Source organism: Onychostruthus taczanowskii, unplaced genomic scaffold (genome assembly GCF_017590055.1).
Source record: "Onychostruthus taczanowskii isolate IOZ18803 unplaced genomic scaffold, ASM1759005v1 scaffold13, whole genome shotgun sequence".
Taxonomy (NCBI): domain Eukaryota; kingdom Metazoa; phylum Chordata; class Aves; order Passeriformes; family Passeridae; genus Onychostruthus; species Onychostruthus taczanowskii.
In genome coordinates, this window is record NW_024498462.1 from 6,863,707 (window position 1) to 6,883,030 (window position 19,324).

Sequence of the window (19,324 nt, forward strand, 5' to 3'; positions counted from 1 at the left end):
TGCAAAGGACTGTAGGTTTATTTCATTTTTATCCTGTCTAATGCAGAAAATATTATACAGAAAATGTCCTGAAATCTCATCAGAATTCACAATGTGAGGCAGAGCCCAAGCGCAATCCAGTTAAAGCAACCCAAAGAATGGACTTTGAGAACCCTGGCTAGACCAGGAGAGGGGTGAGCGAGGGGAGGGGAGAAGGCTTCTCCTTGTAGCTTCATGGGTTTTCCCCAGGAACTTGTTCATCTCTTCTGCTGAGGTCTGGCTCATTCCTGGTTAATGACAAAGCCGCAGCCAAGATTTGTCGTCGTACAACTCCGCAAATTCTTGCTGGGATCGTGTGCCTGCTTATTGAGCCATATATATCTCTGTAAGAAAAACTGAAATGGGCTTGGACCACAACTCATCTGGCTAGAACACAGCTTGTCTTTTTGGCCACACATTTTTAATCTTGACTCTTGCATGCAGTTTATAGCACCTTGTTCATAAGAAATTGCAGTTTATTCTTAGAAATATATATTTTAGGTTTTTTAATCTTTATACCCATAAATGGACTATTTTTTTGTCTTGGCTAGTTTCAAAAGTGACCATTTTGTTTAAATGCTGTAATTGCAAATGTGTTGTAAACGTTGTTTTGTTCTATAGTTTACACGAAGGTGCCAAAGTAAATAGTTAATTAAAAAAAAACACAAAAAAACAAACCCTAGCAAATCGTTAAGTTGCTTTAGCTGTTCTTCATATTTTGGTCTCAGCTTTATTTTTTTTTTGTCAGCCTTTCATTTTTTCCTAGACATATCATTTGCCCTAATGCTTTCTTTTAAAACAAAAAAAAAAAAGTGCATCTAAAAAAATGTTCAAATACCACTCTTTTTTTAGTGCTCTCATATAGTAGGAAGAACATTTTCTTTGAAACGTTACACTAAAATTGTAAGAGTACAGCAGCATTCAAAAATGTAATATACTTTTTGTATAACAAAAGTCTTGAGAGTGTGTCTGGAGTGGGGGGGGAAAACTAACCCTGTTACTTTTCAGAAGCCTCTTCCCTCAGCTACCAGAATATGAAAATGTGCTTTTTCACAGCATCAAAAACTTATAGTTTATGCAGACTTGCAAACAGGGCATGTATCACCGTTGCATCCTTCGATGCAAAAAGCAGCAAAACCTTTTTTATGTTTCATAAGTCTGATATGGGTACAGAGAGTCTTTCTTAAGTTGGTAAATAATGTAAATACATGTCCTTTCAGAGAGTGAGTCTGTTATCTAGGTATTTTGTGTCATTTAATAAATATTAAACAGTTTTGTGTTGATAAACTCTTGTGTGTAAAATGCCTTCTTACTCCAAGTTCTGTATGTTGGGCTTACTAATGTTTATGGCTTCTTTAAATTCTTTAGCTTGTGCTTTGATAGCAAAATACTTGTTTGCTACTTAAATATAATAAGTAGTTCTTTATTCATTCAGTCATTAAAATCCCTTGAGTTTTCTAAGTGGCTTCCATTCCTGAATTTTTTTATTTTGTGTTTTTTGCTAAGTCTTCTATGGTTCTTGGAGGGGAAGGAAATAAGCATCTTCATAGACCCTGAATTGGGATTAGAATGTGTACAAGTGGCAGAAATACACAAAAATACCAGAGGTGGTGCCTTGTTCCTGAAGGAGGCACCTCTCCTGCTGTGTGAATATTCCTTGTCTCCCACTTTTATCGTTATTGTAACGACCCTGGAATGATTATTGACGTATGAAGGACAGAGCTGTATAGAGAATTTGCTTCTCTTATTAAGAATAGCCAATTGGCCATTTCTTGATTTTTCTTCACCCTGAGCAGCTGGGTTAAATCTGAGCAGAAGGACTGTGTCCAGCCTGGCCCTTCCCAGCTCAGGAGCACTGACTCGGTGGAAGGGGGAGATGGAGTGTTTTGGATTTCCTTTTTGAATTCTGGGAACTGGGATGGCTGTAGCAGAGCAGGTGCCGGTGCTGTGAGCTGTTCTGGAGGTTGGTGTGGGCTGCAGGGGGCTGAGCCTGCCCTGCTGGAACCACACAGCACTCCGGGGCAGGTGGGCTTGGGCAGGTCTGGGAAGCACCTGCCACCAATCCTGCTCGGCTCCTTCCTTCCCGTCTCACACTTGGAGGCAGCTAAATGCATGGCATGGTTTTTCCACCAATGCTTTCTCCTTAAGGAGGATATTTCCTACATTCTTAAAAAAAATAATAATAATAATCTTGCAGGAACAGATGACTGTTTGGAGACTGATAGATTATCTGTCTACTCTGAGGAAAAAAAAAAACAGAGCAGCAAATTCATTCATATTCTTTCATTCTTTTTCCCATGTGAAATACAATATATGCCACTGCACTTCCTCCTGATTGAGAATAACTGATGACAAATCAAATTTAAGATGGTAGTTTTGGATTTACCTTTTTTGTTCCCCCTTAAAGAGGCTGGGGCCTGTGGACATACTGTGGAATTTAAACAATCAACACCTCATAATTTATTGCAGTGGTTGAGAGGCACTGAACTTTGTGCAAAGGATATCTTTTAATACACGGAGTTAACTGGGAAAAGAAACAATGGATGTTGGTTAATCTACAAAGGAGCAGGTTTTTTTCCTGGTTAAGTAATTGTTTCGTAGTACAAGGTCACCTTTCAAATGACTCACAGATTGTCTTGCTGCTGCTTATAGAAAATTAGCATTAGGATATAAATTAAACCAAAAAGTAACTTTGAAAGTGAATTTTCTAGAATCAGCAGGATATTGCAGCACTGCAAATAAACCTCTTAAGCTGAGGAAAAGTAGTTCGCATCCAGCAAATACTAAATTTTTATCAATTGCTAAAGATTTACACAGACCAGCCACAGTAACTGTGTCTGACCCTAGGACCCCACTAAGAATGCCAAGTGCAAGTGAATGTTTCCAATTAGTCTCCTGTTAGTTCTTTGGTTGCAGCTCGAACTGGTGCCTCTGGAGAGGGACCCCTACCCCAGTTCACACCTCTCAGTTATATCCTGACACTCATCACCCAGGCCAAGTCAAACACAAAATTCTGGTCAGTGGACTCTTGATTTCCTGCTGGGTTCCATTGTTGCTGGGCTGGCCACCTTCTCATGCGGCTTTTTCTTTTGGAATTGTCTCCTTATCATATCCCCTCTGCTTGTATCTGCTGAATTCCAAGAGTTCTTCTGCTACCAGCATTGTTACATTTGTTAGATCAAAAGTTTGGTCGGCTCTTGCAGCCTAAGGAGACTATTCAGACAGGAGAATACAAGTAACCTAATTTTCTCTGTAACTGTTGATAGTTCTTTATCTTACTCCTTAAAACAATCAGTTGTTTGTCTGCTTGCAACACCTGTTTTTTAGAGCTGGAGGAAAACATGATGTCACCAGGTACTTCTGTGTTAAAGTGCCTGAGTAATCATAACTTGGTATGAAATTTTGTCTTTTCAACAAGGTAAGTCTACAGATCCTGTTCCATTTAATGATATTTGCAGTAACAGGGAAGTTGCAATAACTGCTTTCAGTAGATCCCACATTTAGATGTGTTATGCAATTAAGGAGTGCAGAGGATCACTGCCCAGGCCTTTGCAGGGCCCAAGGGCTCCTGTGCTTCTTTGCAAAGCTTAGTCACTATGACTTTGCAGAAAGGGGCTAGCATGCAAGTAAATTGCACCTGAAATGATAAGGAATAGATTGCTTGTTACTATTTGGAGCAGTAGTTGTTTTAATTCAGTGTGAAATATCAGTCCTGGATTATTAGCAACATGTTCAATTACATATCACTTTATTTTTCCCTTCTGGATTGAACGTCCTAGGAAATTATCACAGTGCCAGTTCTGTTTTACCCTTGTGTAATCTCTGAAGTTTGAGGTATAGCTAAAAAAATTCATTATCATGGCCAAAACCAGATAGCTTTCTCAAAAGCAGGCCCTTAATTACATCCACAAAGCCCTTCAGCTGGTGCTAGTTTTAGGCTCAAGGCAAAGTTGATCTTTAATTAATTAATTTTCAGTGAAGGCTGGGCATGAGATGGGAACATAAATTACAAAACAGCCTCTGCAGAGGTGAGTGAAACCCTGTCACTGCACAGGTAAAGCTGGTTTGTAGGATGTGGCTGGGGAGTAGGTCACAACTGGTTCTGCAACCACAGGACTCCGATTTTGTTGCTTGCAGAACTGGGGCTGTGTGTGTATCCCTTCAGTTTCTCCCTTTTTAATCCTACAGCAGCAGCTGCTGCTTCAAATCCCAGCTCTAAAAGCACAAAGCAAACAGAACTTCCAACTGGAGAGAGCTCATTCCCCCAAAGAGCTCTGTTTCAGGACAATGCAGTGAAAAGGCATTAGCCTGGTGTTTGCCAGACCTGGTTTCTGATCTCTGTCAGAGCTGGAAACCATAGACCAGCTACAAATATCATTATGTTCTCTGTAAAAGGGATGTAATGTTATTCTAGGTCACAAGGGATCCTGTAGCACCGAAGTCCTGCAGTTAAAATATCCAGTTCTGAAAATGACTGTATAATATCCAGTTTCCCTCCCTGCCTTGTATTTTAGAGGCAACATCTTTTCCTGCTGAAATCTCTCAGAAAATGTTACAGCCAACACATCTTTCATAAGAGCTGGAAGTGGGCGGTGCCTTCTGTGCAGAGCCATTTTCACACAATGAATTCTGCTCTGAAGCTGACAGATGTATCTCCAGCAAGTTAGCACTGCATGTCGATCAAACCACAAAAGCCAGAGCATTGACACACCTCTCCTTTGCTGGAACAAGCCCAAAGAACATCTTGTCAGTCAAACAAGTTCTTTTTTTTTTCACATTAAACAGAGCTACATCTACAAGCAGCTTGGTCTGACTCACAAAACGCATCAATCTCATCCTCTGCCACATGTTAACCCAGCTGCTGAGTGTTGCAGCACACATCACATCCAGCAGCAGCTGGAAACGCTTGGAGCACCGCGGGGCACCCCGACACCCCGCAGCGCCGAGGGGCAGCAATGGGACAGCGAAGGGACAGCAGTGGGACAGAGAAGGGACAGCTGCCGGCCCAGCACCGTGCCAAGGCCCAGCTCCTGCCTTGCTTCCACGCTCAGCCTCCAGCCCGCGATGAACCCAGCCGGGTTCGTGTGACGCTGCCGCCGCTCCCAGCCCGCTCCAGCCGGGAATGTTTTTCCAGCTGCGTCGCGACACGAGCGGGTTTACAGGAAATTTCGCAGCTCTCTGCTGCAACCTGCTCTCTGATCTCTTCACCTCCCCACCAAGCTTTCTTTTTTTGGCTTTTCACGTGATTTCCCCAGTCTTGACTCAGCAGTTTCCCGCAGCCGCGTTTATTGGTTTGGTTTCCCAGCACCACCTCCCCCGAAAGCGGCGGCTCGGGAGCGCTGCCGCCCGCTCGGAGCCTGCGCACGGAGCAGATAAAAAGGGTTTTTTGGGTTTTTCGGAGCTGTTCCTGCCCCCGAGCACTCTCACGCACGCAGCTGAGGCCCCGCAGATGTCACCCTGTGCTGGACACTCCGTGGTCTTCACTGCGGGGGCCGGACCCCAATGCTCAGGCCGCAGGCTGCAGGCTGGGCTGCGTGAGAAGGAGAATCGTGAAGAGCTGTAAGCTCGGCACAGCCCCAAGAGGGTCCCTGTGGTTCACCCCCTCTGCCAAGCGACTGGGACCTCTCCGGCCAGCATTAATACATTCCTCTTTCCACCTTTTCCACGTGAAATGGAACCAAATCCTTTCTCTCCATCCTGGGAAGGAATAATTGGTTCTGCCATAATCTTTTCCCTGAAAAAAAAAATACAGGAATTGCCCTTTTGTTTCGAGATATCTAAAAGAATAAATAAAACACACATTAGAATAAAGCCATGATTACAGCATGTCCTAGGGATTATCTCTTGCTTCTTTTTATCACAACCTCTGCTCTCCTGCACCAGGAATCAGAAACATTAAGGTACTCAGTGCTTCATTAAACAGTGCACACTTTGCTTCTGACCACACACGTCCATCAATTTTGGCGAGTCCCAGGGCTAAGGAAAGTTTGACTACAGAAATAGTATCTAAACTGCTGAAACTGCTGAAGGATTTACAATGGATTAAGCATATGATGCAAATTAAATTAGGCATGAAATTATATTCCTCAATGAACCAAGGCTTTAAAAAGAAATTCTAATGTTTTGATATTTGGTCTCAGTACATGTCAATACCTTCTTCAAACAACTGATGTCAGGCAGTAGAACATGAAATAAAACTGTAATGCTGTACAGAAACATTACAGTCCTCCTTCTCACATCCAACAATAAACATAAGGAATGTGAATGCCTTAGAAAACCAGGATCAGCCTGCCATCCATCAGTGGCTCCCAAAATCATGGCAACTGCAAAATCATTTCTCTCTACTAAGTAAGAGGGTAAGGCATTTTCTCTGCATTATGGTAACAATCATTCACTCTTCTCTTATTAAAGGAAAGCAGCTGAGAATGTGAGTTTGAGCTCATGTTACTGAAGTACAACTATCATGTAAATTTTATTGTTGAGACTGCCACAATCAATAAAGAAATTACTCATTATAAATAATATGCAGTGGATATTTGTTAGAGGTTGAATCCTCCAAGCACTGAATGTAATAACTTACGGAATTAAAGAGAAATCAGACAACATCTAACCCTGACTACTAAGCTTTTTTTAAGGACAGCTGAAGTATTTGTCAAACATGAGAGGAACAGAGCTTCATTTTGCTCCCTCCAGAGATACAAAGAAGAGATAGGCCTTGGGAACTGCCAAAAATTTCTGTTTAGGGAGAGCAGTGCCAAAATCAAGCTTCTGTCAGTCGGCTGGGCAAGAGGAGAATATCACTGTGAAAACACAAGAGCACATTGCTTTTAACAACCTTTTATCACGTCCAGATGGCTGGAGCATGTGAGCTTTGTCGGACAAACCTCTTCCTGTACATGAACACAGGTGTTTGTACCAGCTCCTCGGAGGGGGAATTCGATCCTTTGGTCTCCCCAAGGATCCCACACAGGGCAGAAACCCTTTGGGCAGCCTTTGTGGTTGTCCCATCGCTTCCTGCAGGTGCACCAGTCCCTCTGTGACCGTGTGACAATGACAATAAACCACCAGCTCAGTCCACAGGATCGTGTAAAGGATGTCACACCTCCACATGCCTGTGGCAGGCTGTTATATGGCAGGGATGGAGGGCAGGGAAGGTGAAGTGACCAGATGCAAACAGAAATAATCTGTTTTCTGGTATTAATGATGATATTAATCTGGTGCAAAGCAAGGTATTTCCCATTCTGCTAAATTAAATAAACTATACTGTTCTTTTAATCCCACACCCCTTGCTGTTTTTCTTATGTTATTACACAGAAAAGGATTTGCTTGTTATGATTGCTGCCATTAGATTTCACTTCAAGCTTCACTAAATTGGCATAAAGGAAACAAGTTAATCAGCCTTCCCCTTATGTCTGCAGAACATCCACTTGGTTCAGAGCCCATTTCCTACCATGCAAGCAAGAGATCCAAACATTCAGAATTCTTCACTCAGAACAAGGGAGTGTTGGAACATACCAATGTATATTCATAAGTCCTGAAGTAAATATTCCAGCAGATACAAAAGGTGCCATTCCACTGCATGAACTACCTGAAAAGACCAATCATTTTCTCCTCTTCCAATTAATTAAAGCTTAATTCAATGTTTGTCTCCTAATGGTCAGATCCTCCTAATTTGATTGCTCCTAACTCCTTGTGAGATCACTTTTTAAAAAAAGAACTTTGTTCTAAAGGAATGAAGCCTGAGGAAATACAAAATCCCCAGACCAGGACTCTCCCTAGCCTCTGAAATGCCCCGTCCTTTGTGGTGGAGCTGAGAAAGACTTGCTGCTTTCAGAATTCATGGTTTCATCTCTGCTGCTGTTACTGACATTTCCCGCCAGCCTACAGCAAGTCAGTTATTAAATATAAAGTTTATTTCTTCAAATAAATATTTGGTAATTAAGCCCAAAGGATAAATGTAAATTTACTCTGTTTTGAAATTACGTGAATTTGAGAGTCTCGTGCAACCATGCTTAGACAAGCACACGTGCAGGTATGTAACACACGTGCTGAGTGGGCTCTAGGGGTAGTTACTAAGCACAAAAAGAAATGCAAAAAGCAGTGAACTTCTCTGAGCACAAAAGCCCTCGTGTGTGGGACCCTCATTTGTTCAATGCCCTGGTTTCTGTGGTGGCCCTGAGACACCACAGCTTTGGTTTTGTGACACTCTATGGGAAAGTACAGGATTGCAAGCACACAACCGAGAGAAATGAACTGCCCTTTGATAACAAATTATTTCCACTTCCTCCAGACTGCATAACTGCTTTCCTATCAACACCATCTACACTCCTGCTCATTACCAGGCCAATGTGTTTTATTGTCTTCTTCAGACTTCATCTTCTTCTCCCATGGCTGGGGATGTCTCTTAGAACCTGACCATTGAAAATCCTCATTTTTCCACAGGATCACAGGCAGGACTACGCCATTCCAAAGGCCTTTCCTCGCTGAGCACAGAGCTCCGCTCTCCTCAGGCCACCTTCCCTGCTGTCTCCAGCCTCAGTGCCTTCTTCCATTGCCCCTTTCTCTGCCAAGCCAGCCTTTCTGACTTATTTTTGTTGGGGAGGTTTTGGGGTTTTTTCCCCCCCCGCAATCAATAGTGTCAGGGTGCAATCAGCATCCATCTCATTTTATACCGCCTTTCAGACCCAAACGCACCGAGTTTTTCCTCCAGCCGTCTTCTCCCCGCTTCGCACCGCAGGCTCTTCTCTCCCTCACTGGCACCGAGCTCCTGTCTTCCCCCATGGTTTCCTGCCCCACTTTCTGCCTTTCAGCACCAGCAAAACACGCACTGAAGCTCCGGGTGCCGGTGCCGGTCCGTCCCGCCGCAGGGGCCGTGTCTGGCGGGGTTTCTGCCCCGGCACCGGAGGCACCGAGCCCCGCGGAGCCCGGGCCGTCCCTCGTGTGAGGGTGGAGGGACAGCAGCGACAGCCGGCCCAGGGACACCACAGCCGTGTGGGGACAGGTGCACGGAGAGCCCACTGGCCCTTTGTATTTACTGCAATTTACTATTTTTTTTTCCTCAGTGGAAGCCTCTATATTATCTTCCCTGGATGTGCACCTCTTGTAAGGTGCCCCTTCCCAGGCCAGAGCAGCGCCAGGGCACACCGCAAACACTGCCGAGGGCCAGAACAAGCCGCCGCTACCCTGCCCCTGCAGAGGCCACCGCAGCGCAGCCCCGGCCCGGTGGCCGCCGCTGTCGCCGCCGCCGCCGGTGCTAGACGGGGACCGGGACAGGAGCGGAGCAAACCCGACAGATCCGCCCGCCCGAGCCGCCGCGCGACGAGCGGCCCGTCCGCGATCCACGGAATCGAGCGGCGGCGCCGAGCGGCGATTGGAGGCGCGCGGGCGGCCCCGCCCCGCCCCTCACATGACCGCTAGCGAGGTTTTTGTCGCGCCCGCTCGCCCCGGCCGCTCGCCGTGCCCCGGTGTCCCCGCCGCCGGCAGCAGCAGCGCACCGCCGCCATGGGCCCGCGCCGCTCCGCCGCGTCCTCCTGCGGCCGCGTCCTCCTGCCGCTGCTGCTGCTTGGCGTCTCTGGTGAGCGGGGCAGCGCCGGGGCCCGGGGGAGGGGAGCGGGTGTCGGGTGTCCCCGCGGGCTCGTGCCGCCCCCCGCCCCCGCCCCGTCACGCACGTGACGCCGCGCGCGGGCACCGGGGGTCCCGGGGGGGTCCCGGCCAGGCCGCTCTGCCGGCGCTCCTCGGCGCGGGGCCGCGGGCACGGCAGCGGCTGTGCCGGAGTCACCGCGTCGCGAATACAACAGCTGGGAAAAGTTCTCTGAAAGCGCAGAGGGAATTTAACGCCCGTGTATTGCGAGCTGGGAGTCGTGGAAGCGCAGCGGAGGCACGCCGATCCCATCTCCTGGGGTCGGCTTGAGTCGTAATCGCTGGTACAACACGTAAAATAATAGCCCCGGTCTGCAAGCAGCACATTGTTCAAGTGCCCTTTGGTTTACCCGCTGTGTCACCAGAAAGCCGATGCTTATTTCAGAGAGTCAGAATTCTAGGTTGGAAGAATCAACTTCCAATCAAGGATCAGCTGGTCCAGCCTTTTTTGGCAAAGACACGGTCTAGACAAAATGGCCCAGCACCCTGTACAGCCAGATCTCAAAAGTGTCCAATGCTGGGCAGTCAACACTTCGCAATTATTAGTTTGTCAGGTAGACAGACTATAAGACAGTCTCTCAATTTTTGTCAGCTTTGACAGTTTCATGGTGTGCTTCCTATTTTTGATACTTTTTAGAAGTCTAGCTATTCTTTCACTGTCTGGTAAATTGAATGTGGTCCTGACATAATTTACTGCTTTGTGATGAGCTGTCCTCTTAAGTGGTTCTAGAAAATTAAGAAAAAGCAATGTCTTAATAGCTGATAATCATGTCTTACAGGTTTTTTCCAGTCCTATGCAGTTGAAGTAGATATAAAGGATTCCTCTAATGCTACATGCCTGTATGCAGACTGGATGATGAGGTTCTTGATAACATACGAATCAAACAATGGTGATTATGTAAGTATTTGGGAGTAACTCTTGCTGAGAACTGAATTTTGATCTGGATAAAAGTCTTAAGCTCTTTTACCTAGGGTGTTTGATTTCTTACTTTTTTTTTTTACTAAGTCAGTTCAGAAGAATAGTCCTTATAAAATAAAGAATAAATTCTCAGTCATACAAATGACTGAAAGTACCCTGTTACTCTTACTTAAATGATGTACACAAAACTCACCAAGTCTAACCAGTATCAGTGTAGTTATGTTCTTAGCCCAAGCAGTAAATGTAATTGCAGCTCAACATAATCAGGGTTTACAGCCAGGTTAGAGTTGTACTTTTGTACTTGAATCTGATACAGCTCCTTTCTCAGGCAGGTGTCAAGGAGCCTTTACTATAATTTTCCAGAATAACCTAAAATAATCTCACTTGTCTTGTGCAAGGTTTCAGCTAACTCCAGCAAGTTTATAATGTTGTCATGGGGAAGAGCTGCATGTGAATGCATTTTAATTTCCCCTTTTCTTCTAGAAAACCACAACCCTGAATTTGTCATCGAGTGTGACACACAATGGAAGCGTCTGTGGCAATGACACACAGGCTGCCCTTGTGGCAGTGCAGTTTGGAGAAGGTCATTCTTGGAGCATTAACATCACAAAAAACAATGAAACTTACCAGGGAGACTTCATCACACTGACCTACAACACCAATGACACAGCTGTATTTCCTGATGCTAAAAGAAAAGGTAACATGCAGTGCAGAATCTGACTGGCAAAGCAATCTCAGCCAGAAGTGTCAGACCTCGTGTACCTGACCTGGCTTGGCTTCTTCAGAGTAAAGAGGAATACAGGAGTCAGTAATGAATGTAATGAGTTCTGTACCACGTGCTGCCAGCTGCTGTTCCTTGTACCTGCCTGCTGGGTAACAGAGCAGGCCAAATGGCTTCACTGAATGTGTAATTCCTGTAAGTGGAAGGGAAGGGGAAGGATAAACAGCTTTGATCAGTGAGGTAGACAAGCAGGCACATGGAAGATTAATTTTAGTGGGCACTGCTTGACTTTCTACCTTGCTAAGCAATACAGTGTTAGGCTGTCTGTGTACTAATGCCTACTAATAATAGAATTATTTTCCCCTTAAAAACTTGAGTAAAAGGGTTCCCCTTTCTAATGGCTTGTCTAGTTCTATAAGCTTGGTTACTCCTGCATTACCTAGCACTTCAGGTCAGGACATACAGGGAGAACATTCAAGAGAGCTTAAGATTGTTAAACTTAATTATCACTTAGTCTTTGTCTTACGAAATTACATAAAATGTAACACTACCTCTAAGTTCTTGTAGTTCATAAGGCATTAAAACATTTGTGCTTATTTGTAGGACCAGTTACTGTTCTTATGAAGGATCCTGCACGTCCAGTTCAACTGAATACTGTCTTCGTGTGTCATAATTCCTTCGTTATTGAAGCAGAAAATGTAACACAGATTTTCTGGAATGTTACTGTGCAGGCTTTTGTTCAGAATGGCACAGTCAGTAAAAAAGGTGAGCATTTCAGTTTGTGAAAGAGCTTTTTTGTGTTGCACCTTAGTGCAGGGAGCAAAGTCCCGTAATAAAAAATCCACCAATTCTAAGATGTGTTGTGTTTAATAATATCCATGTAAATATCCTCTAGTATTTCTTTCCTTGTTCCTGGAAAAATAGCTTAGGAGAACAGATTTAGTAGTGTGCTGTACTATTGATTGTTTGCGTGCCAAGGTGAGATTCTTCTCAAGTGTATATTCCAGTAATTGGGGTATTAAAAATAAGCACTTCAGAACTACTGTTGCTGAGTAAATCATTTGAGTTTGAGGGGTTTTAGCTGACTGCCTTCCAGTTCCAGTGGTGGCCTCTGCTGTTGCATTTGAGTCGCCCAGAGCTCGTTGCCTCATCTCATAGCTCAGGAAAGAGATGAGCACAGCATCCTGCTGCATGTAGCCTAATGGGCTCACTTACTTGGTTAACAGCAAATACACGTCACACTTTTAAAACAACTTACCTGTCTTTGTGTGTTTTGCTTCCATGTGTCAGAGGCAAGTGGTGCTGAGTGTGGGTTTAACACTGAGTGTTACAGGATTTCTGAGAATAAGTGGCAACTGTACTTTGAGTAATAAGACTTCAATAAAATTTCAGTAGTGAAATGGTGATTAAAATAAAATGTCTTTTCAGAGTCTAGATGTCCTGCTGATACACCTACTTCTGCACCTACTGTTCCACCTACTATTGCCAATGCAACTACTGCATCTACCACTACGTCACCTCCTGCTCCAACAGCTCCTCCCAAACCTGCGGAGAATCCAGACACAGGAAATTATTCTCTTAAAAGTGGAAATAAAACATGTTTCCTGGCAACTGTGGGGCTGCAACTGAATGTTTCCCAAGACAAGGTGCTTCTTTTTTCTTTTGAAGAGTAAAAGTTGCTGTAGTTATTTGGTGTGAAATCTGAATGCAGAGTATTGCTTTGTACACTGCTGGCTGTCCAGAACTGCTTCTAAGTATTGTATGTAGCACCTCTCTGACATCAGAATGGTTTTGTTGCATAATATGTGTCTTCAAAAACCTTGCATGGATTCAACAGAACTTTTTATTGAGACTACTTCTAACATGATTAAAAGTCTGGAACTTTCTTAGCTGTTATGGCTGTTGTTCCCTGCAGATATTGACTTTCCCCTCAGAGGGTAGCCTGTTGTTAGGGAACAAAGTAACACTTCTCAAGGAATTTATTTGTTTGTTTCAGTACTGCCAGCATGTAAATTTAACTCAAACAGCCTTGGTTCCGTAGCAGCCAAGCTGAGCTCTTCCTGCTGTCATATTTATGACCAGCTCTTCTAACCCAAGACTGTTCCTGATTGAGACAATGTATTCCAAAGGCAGCTGAATGTCTTTGATGTGCTTTGTCTGTATTTCAGCCTCTCCTGATCAACATCAATCCAAAGACAACTGTCGCAGATGGTGCCTGTGGTAACACAACAGCCACTCTGAAATTGAATGATAGAAATAGCACACTGATTGGTTTCACATTTGCTGTTGTAAGTAACTTCTTTTATTTTAAACTAATTTATCATTTAACAGCATGCATGGTGATCACTTACAGTAAAATCCTCCTGTTGCTTGCTGGTGGTAGGCTGTTCCCGTATGGGAAGTGGAACTGGCCAGCTGAGTGCCTCATGACAAATGGAGAACTGGGTTAAAGTTGTAGAAAATGTAAGACTGGTAAATGTGTTGGCTTTTGTAAAGCATGTGTTCTTAAAGTTACAAATGCAGAATTGCACACTGACACTTGATTCTTGCTTCTTGAACAGAAAAATACAAGTGCAAGTGTACAAAAATTTTATCTGAGGGAGGTGAATGTTACTCTGCTCAACCGTCTGAATGGTTCTGGTAAGAAGCAGTATCTGCCTTAAGCAAGGCTAATATTTTATTCAATGTCTGCATCAAATAATTCTGGCTTTTTTTTCAGCGTTGTTCATGGTTACTGTTAGCTCCTACTCTATGTCTAGCAGTTGGTATGAACAAAAATAACAAGCAGAAATGGCTGTAAGAGTTACTTTAAACAGCAGTGTGAGACCCCTCTACAATTCCTGAAACTTCTGCTAATGGAGTCACTGTAAATTAAGAGGGCTTCTTTATGACTCTTTTCAGTAATGTAATTTTTTGTGGCATGAAATCTAATTGTGCCAACTTTGAAGCTTTTTCTCCTAAAGCAGCTTTTGTCATCTTTGTTTGAAGATGCTGCTGTATTTTCCAACCACTTGTACTTAACTCTCACTAAAAAAAGGCCAGTCCTTCAGAAACTGAAGTGTACTTTTTTCCCAACAAACATATGTTTTCTCTTTTTAAATTGCTTGTCATAGCTACAGCAACTAAAGAGCATTAAAGCTAAAACACTTGTAACTCTGCAGCACTGAGACAAGCAGAGGTATAAGGAAAGCCTGATGTCATGTACCTATGAAAGAGAGGTTACTGCAAAGCACTGTAATAACTTCAGTTTCTGATTTCTGGTTAAGCTGATCAATCCCATTTTGCACTACTTTGTTTTTCAGACTAGTCAGTGTTGAAGTGTTGGCCCCTCTAGACTCAGCTACTCAGTCTTACTGTATTAGCAACTGTCTTAAATTTGAAGTGAACATGCAAATTTCCTTTCTTTATTTTTCCCTTCTTTGTTTAGTCATTTCAAGTGCAGATAACAACAACTTAAGCAAGTGGGATGCTTTCCTTGGTAGCTCTTACATGTGCCGAAAAGAGCAAACCCTTCAGATTAATGAAAATGTTCAAGTACATACTTTTAATCTATGGATTCAGCCATTCCTTGTGGAGGCAAATAAGTTTGCTACAGGTAAGAGTTATGTTTTTGTTTTTACTGATGCTTCCAAAATTCTCACTTGCTAAAAAGCACCAGTATTAGGTACAACCGCTTTATCTCAGAAGCTCTTGTTCCAAATTTTTTAAATATGTTTAGATATACCTGGAATGAAGAGAAGTTCTGAGAGTGACATTTGAGTTCAAGCAAAGCTTTGTTCTCATTTAAAAAATGTCTGCTAAGTGTGTGGTTCTTCTTCACAAAACTTGAATGAACTAGAGACACTGAAGGGGGACTTAAGCATTGCTGTGCAGAATAGGTTAAATTTACTTGACAACATCTTGACTTACAGCTTTTGTAGCTCAGATATGTAAGAAAATTGGACAGAACCTTTGCAGAAATGGACTTTGGGAGTACTGTTAGGTGTTTTGTTTCTTTTTACCTGTCAGTCTGAGGAATAGGAGTGTTGGGGAAGAATGAACTGTCAGAGCTTCCTTCAGAGGCAGTCTTGAGTATCCAGAACAAAAGAGATTCTGAAATGTTTGTTTGCTGCATTGTCTTGATCTTGTCTGGAGAAAACTGAAAGGTCTTAAATTACCTCTTAATATTTAGTGCAAACTGGTCTTTGTGCTTAATGCTGATACTTGCAGCACAGTCTTATTGGACTAGACTGTTCTGTAGACACACAGATTGAAAAGTTCTGTTTTTAGACAGAAGATAACTCCAGATGTGTGTAGGATAAACAGTTTAGTCTTTCTAAAGAGTTAGGGACTCATTTCACTGTGTAGTTAAAGTTGCAAGTAGCTTTCTTCTAATTACAGTTATTTTATCTGTATAACTTGTATTTGTTCTGAATAGATTCTTGATACCAAATCTAGGTCACTTTTTATCCTTAGTGAGTGAAAGTGCCAACCAGACTTGCCTTAAGTATGAAATAGATAAGCCTGGTTTGTGAGTGTAGAAGAATGGCTGCTCCCTTGCCTAGTGCAGATCTTGTGCACAGGAAAACTTGTACACCCTTAAGGTGCTATATGTTGTCAATTCTTAAATTAATTAAAATGCTTAAATATGCTAAATGTATTGATGAGACCTCTGCAGTCCTTTCTGTCTTAGTTTAAATAATACTTGTTTTTTTTAACACCTTCGTATTAAGGAAAACAGATTTTTATACCACACTTGGCAAGTATTTTGTCTTTATTTATTCCTTATTGCAACCTTTTTCTCACCTACAGCCCAGGAGTGTTCGCTGGATGATGACAGCATTCTAATCCCAATTGTAGTTGGTGCTGCACTTGCTGTCTTGATTGCCATTATAGTGGTTGCTTACATAATTGGCAGAAGAAAAAGCTATGCTGGATATCAAACTTTGTGAATCTAAGTGTGATTCCTGTTATGATTTCACTCTAAACAAAGCAAGTGCAAGTTCTGAAGTCCAAAAAAGACCCAAAACTTAGGCGCAATTACTAGCCACAGCTAATTGGAATTGAGAAACCAAGGGAGAATGTTTATCTCAGATGAAGCAGAATTACACTTTGTTTTCCTGCCCTAAGAAGATGATGTGGGTTTCATAGCTGTTTCGAAGATGTCAAATCCTTGAAGAATTGCTAGGCTGAGAGGATTTTATCTTGCAAAAGTCCTAAAGCGTTTAGGATTTATATCTGCTTTTTACAAATACTAGCCTGAAACAATAACACGTTCTGAACTGATGTGCATTGGGCATCTCCCAGAATAGCATAGAATTTGTACTTGCTTCTCTCCTCTGCGTTCCTTAGTTGTTGTTGTAATTGTGGGTTAAGCTGGCAGCATTAGTCACTCTGTTGACTTGTATAGTATTTAACAAGGATTGTCTAATGCCCAATAGCAACTTCGTTTTCCATAGGATTGAACTTCAGGCTGGTGATAAGTGATCTCTGGAAGTGGCAGCAGTAACTTACTTGCCTTTGTTAGGATTTGAGTAATTTACTCCAGCCTTGATGTAATTTCAGGAATCATTCCTATACCATGGCTGTATGAACAAAATGGGTAATTTGCCAAATGGTGAATATATTGGAAGACTTCAGTGCTGCTTAAAGATGCTTTCAAAAAAAAAAAACCTGTTGGGCACTGAATTCTTTATTATACCATGGCAGTCATCTAAAATACTCACCTAAGGCAGACTTCTGCTAAATTAATGCAAGCTTTTTTTTTTTTTTTCTGGCATCAGTTTAAAGGGAATAACCTCTCTAAATATTCCAGAACTTTAAAGTGCACTTAACTTCATACCATACTCTGCACAGAACTGGTCTGTCTTGTTGCTTTGAATGACCTTGTTTAAAGATGCTTTCATTTAATGAGCCAGTATCTGTTGTTGCAGCTTGAGCTGTTTTTAAATCTTCACCTTGAATGGTTCTCTGCCAGTCAAAGTTCACATTGTAACTGCCCGCCATTGGCACTCTGAATGTTGAACGTTTGTGTTGGGTTGTTTGCAGTGTAGCATTTATTAATGTTTAGAATGCAAAAGCCAAACAAGTCTGAGATGGGACCCACAACACCTGTTTTTCCTTGCTGTATGAAAAGAATAGGTTAAAAAAGTGCAGTGCAACTGGACTGTTCTTTAACTGCAGCTCTGTAGAGACTAACCTTTGATGCACAATTTTTCTCTGGGCTCCTTGTGCATATTCTTACTGCATGGAAAAAAAAAAAGGTCTTTTAGACTTTTAGATAATTGTGGCTTTTTTGCATATATCATAACATGAGCTGCCTAAGCTGGTTATTTAATGAACATAACATTGTCTCCCCATTTAGAATGAGTTTAGCCTCCATCAAAGCTGCTCTAGTGTTTTATTAGTGTTCTCTAGGGTTGTAGAGATGTCTGTGGCATGTTTGTATACAAATCATAAAATACACTTCTTTCAGTAATGGTTTGGTTTGGTTTTTTTTGGTTTTTTTTTTGTAAAGACAGTTTACTCTTGACACTAGCCAAGGAAGCATGTATGGGTGGATAATGCTTACTATAGCTTGTAGTCTACAGCTTGAATTTTGCATCAGTTACTGAAATGCATTTTAATGAAAGTGGGGAACTGCTATAAGTTTAATCATGAAACAAGCTTCAAGACTTACCATTTTAATTTTTAAAAATGGATTTAATGACTTTCATATTAATATATCCTCAAATGCAGAAGTTCATATAGATTTTTTAGCTTTTTTTTTTTTTGTGAGTGATGTTCAGTGGCACCAGTTAAACATGCATCTCTGTTAAGGAGTAATCATCACACTCTTCTTCTGACCTTGCAAATTTTTGAACTGTACACAGTTTCTAAGTGATAAAATAGAAGATTTGTGCAAACTGCTTCCTGAAGTCAACACTAGAAATACTATTGCAAAAACCTGTAAGTATATTGGCTCAGAGTTTTAAGTACTCCTAGACTGATGTGCAGATAACTGGTTCAAAAAACATCAGTTTCACCTGACTTCCTGTTGTTATAAAACCACTAGTTTTCCTGTATGTATTGCTCCATAGGGAACTGTCAATCTGTTTAACCTGTGCTCTAAAAAATAAAGATTGTTCTATTTCTTAAGGAAACTTGTTCACATTTTTTAACTGATTTGAAAACAGACGTCTTGTATTGTCTTTTTTTAAAGAAAATAAACTCAGTGAGTAAGGTGAACTAATCAGTCTGTATCTGAGATTCTGTTACATAGCTGGTTTTGTTCTGGTCTGTGGAAACAGCAGTTAAATTGTGAATTTATTTAACACCTGTGGATGTGGAATATTAATGTGCATAACCTGTTATCGAGTGTGGTTGGTTTAGTACCTTATACACAATTTACTGAATATTGTATTCTAATATCAAGGTTTCTGATATTTTCTGTTAAAGCTGTCACGCTGATAGTCCTCAAAAGAAGCATTTCTAGCCAGTGAATGATGGGATTTGGGTTTTGGAAGGGGCATTTTGTTTGTTCATTTGTTCCTTGTTTTGGTTTTTTGTTTGGCTGGTTTTTAATTTTTTTTTTCTTATTTACCACAGTGTTCTCTCTTCCTTAGCATATGTTAATAAAACACGAACTTTGGGGCTGTTGATTGAATCTTATGATTGGAATTAAAAGGGAAGGCACCTTTTATACTGGGGCTAAAAAAATTTGGGGCCAAAAATTTCTGACTTTTTTGAATGGAGACACATTCAGCCACGTCAGTTGAAAAAGCTGTTCCTGCTGGCCCTGCTGTGTGTTGGGCTGTAATTACCAATTCTGCACTTGAAGGCACTTCTGAAGCTTCTAACCACTGTACAGTAGCCACACCTGGATAGATGTGTGCCAGCAAGGATGGAATGTTCCTGGTATGAAACCTTAACCCCTTTTTCACGCCTGTAACGGTGCCACAGTGTGGTGTGTGCTGCAGCCAGCTCCTTCCTTTGAAGAAGAGAGGGAATTTCTGTCACTGCCTGCTCGGCACCTTCATCCTTAGCAAATCCTTTCATATTTAGTGTTA

The 19,324-nt window shown here is 42.2% G+C and overlaps 1 protein-coding gene and 1 long non-coding RNA gene across 4 annotated transcripts in view; one reads left to right on the forward strand and one right to left on the reverse strand.

Annotated features, from left to right (window-relative positions):
• LOC121331692 lies at window positions 1-8,850 on the reverse strand. Of its 3 annotated transcripts, XR_005952052.1 has the most exons (3): window positions 8,713-8,843; window positions 6,854-7,052; window positions 1-5,752 (listed from the first exon to the last, which is right to left on the reverse strand). It is a non-coding gene; the product is annotated as an uncharacterized LOC121331692 (long non-coding RNA). The 3 variants fall into 3 exon arrangements; XR_005952051.1 differs by lacking the exon at window positions 6,854-7,052 and having other exon boundaries at window positions 8,713-8,850; XR_005952050.1 differs by lacking the exon at window positions 8,713-8,843 and having other exon boundaries at window positions 6,854-8,677.
• The window catches only part of LAMP2 (lysosomal associated membrane protein 2), a 16,255-nt gene continuing 5,737 nt past the window's right edge, over window positions 8,807-19,324 (forward strand). The window contains 9 exon segments of the mRNA XM_041396341.1: window positions 8,807-9,506; window positions 9,509-9,592; window positions 10,437-10,555; window positions 11,060-11,273; window positions 11,901-12,062; window positions 12,726-12,943; window positions 13,466-13,585; window positions 13,859-13,937; window positions 14,725-14,892. Coding sequence (XP_041252275.1) covers window positions 9,425-9,506; window positions 9,509-9,592; window positions 10,437-10,555; window positions 11,060-11,273; window positions 11,901-12,062; window positions 12,726-12,943; window positions 13,466-13,585; window positions 13,859-13,937; window positions 14,725-14,892 — 1,246 coding nt within the window. The 5' untranslated portion in view covers window positions 8,807-9,424.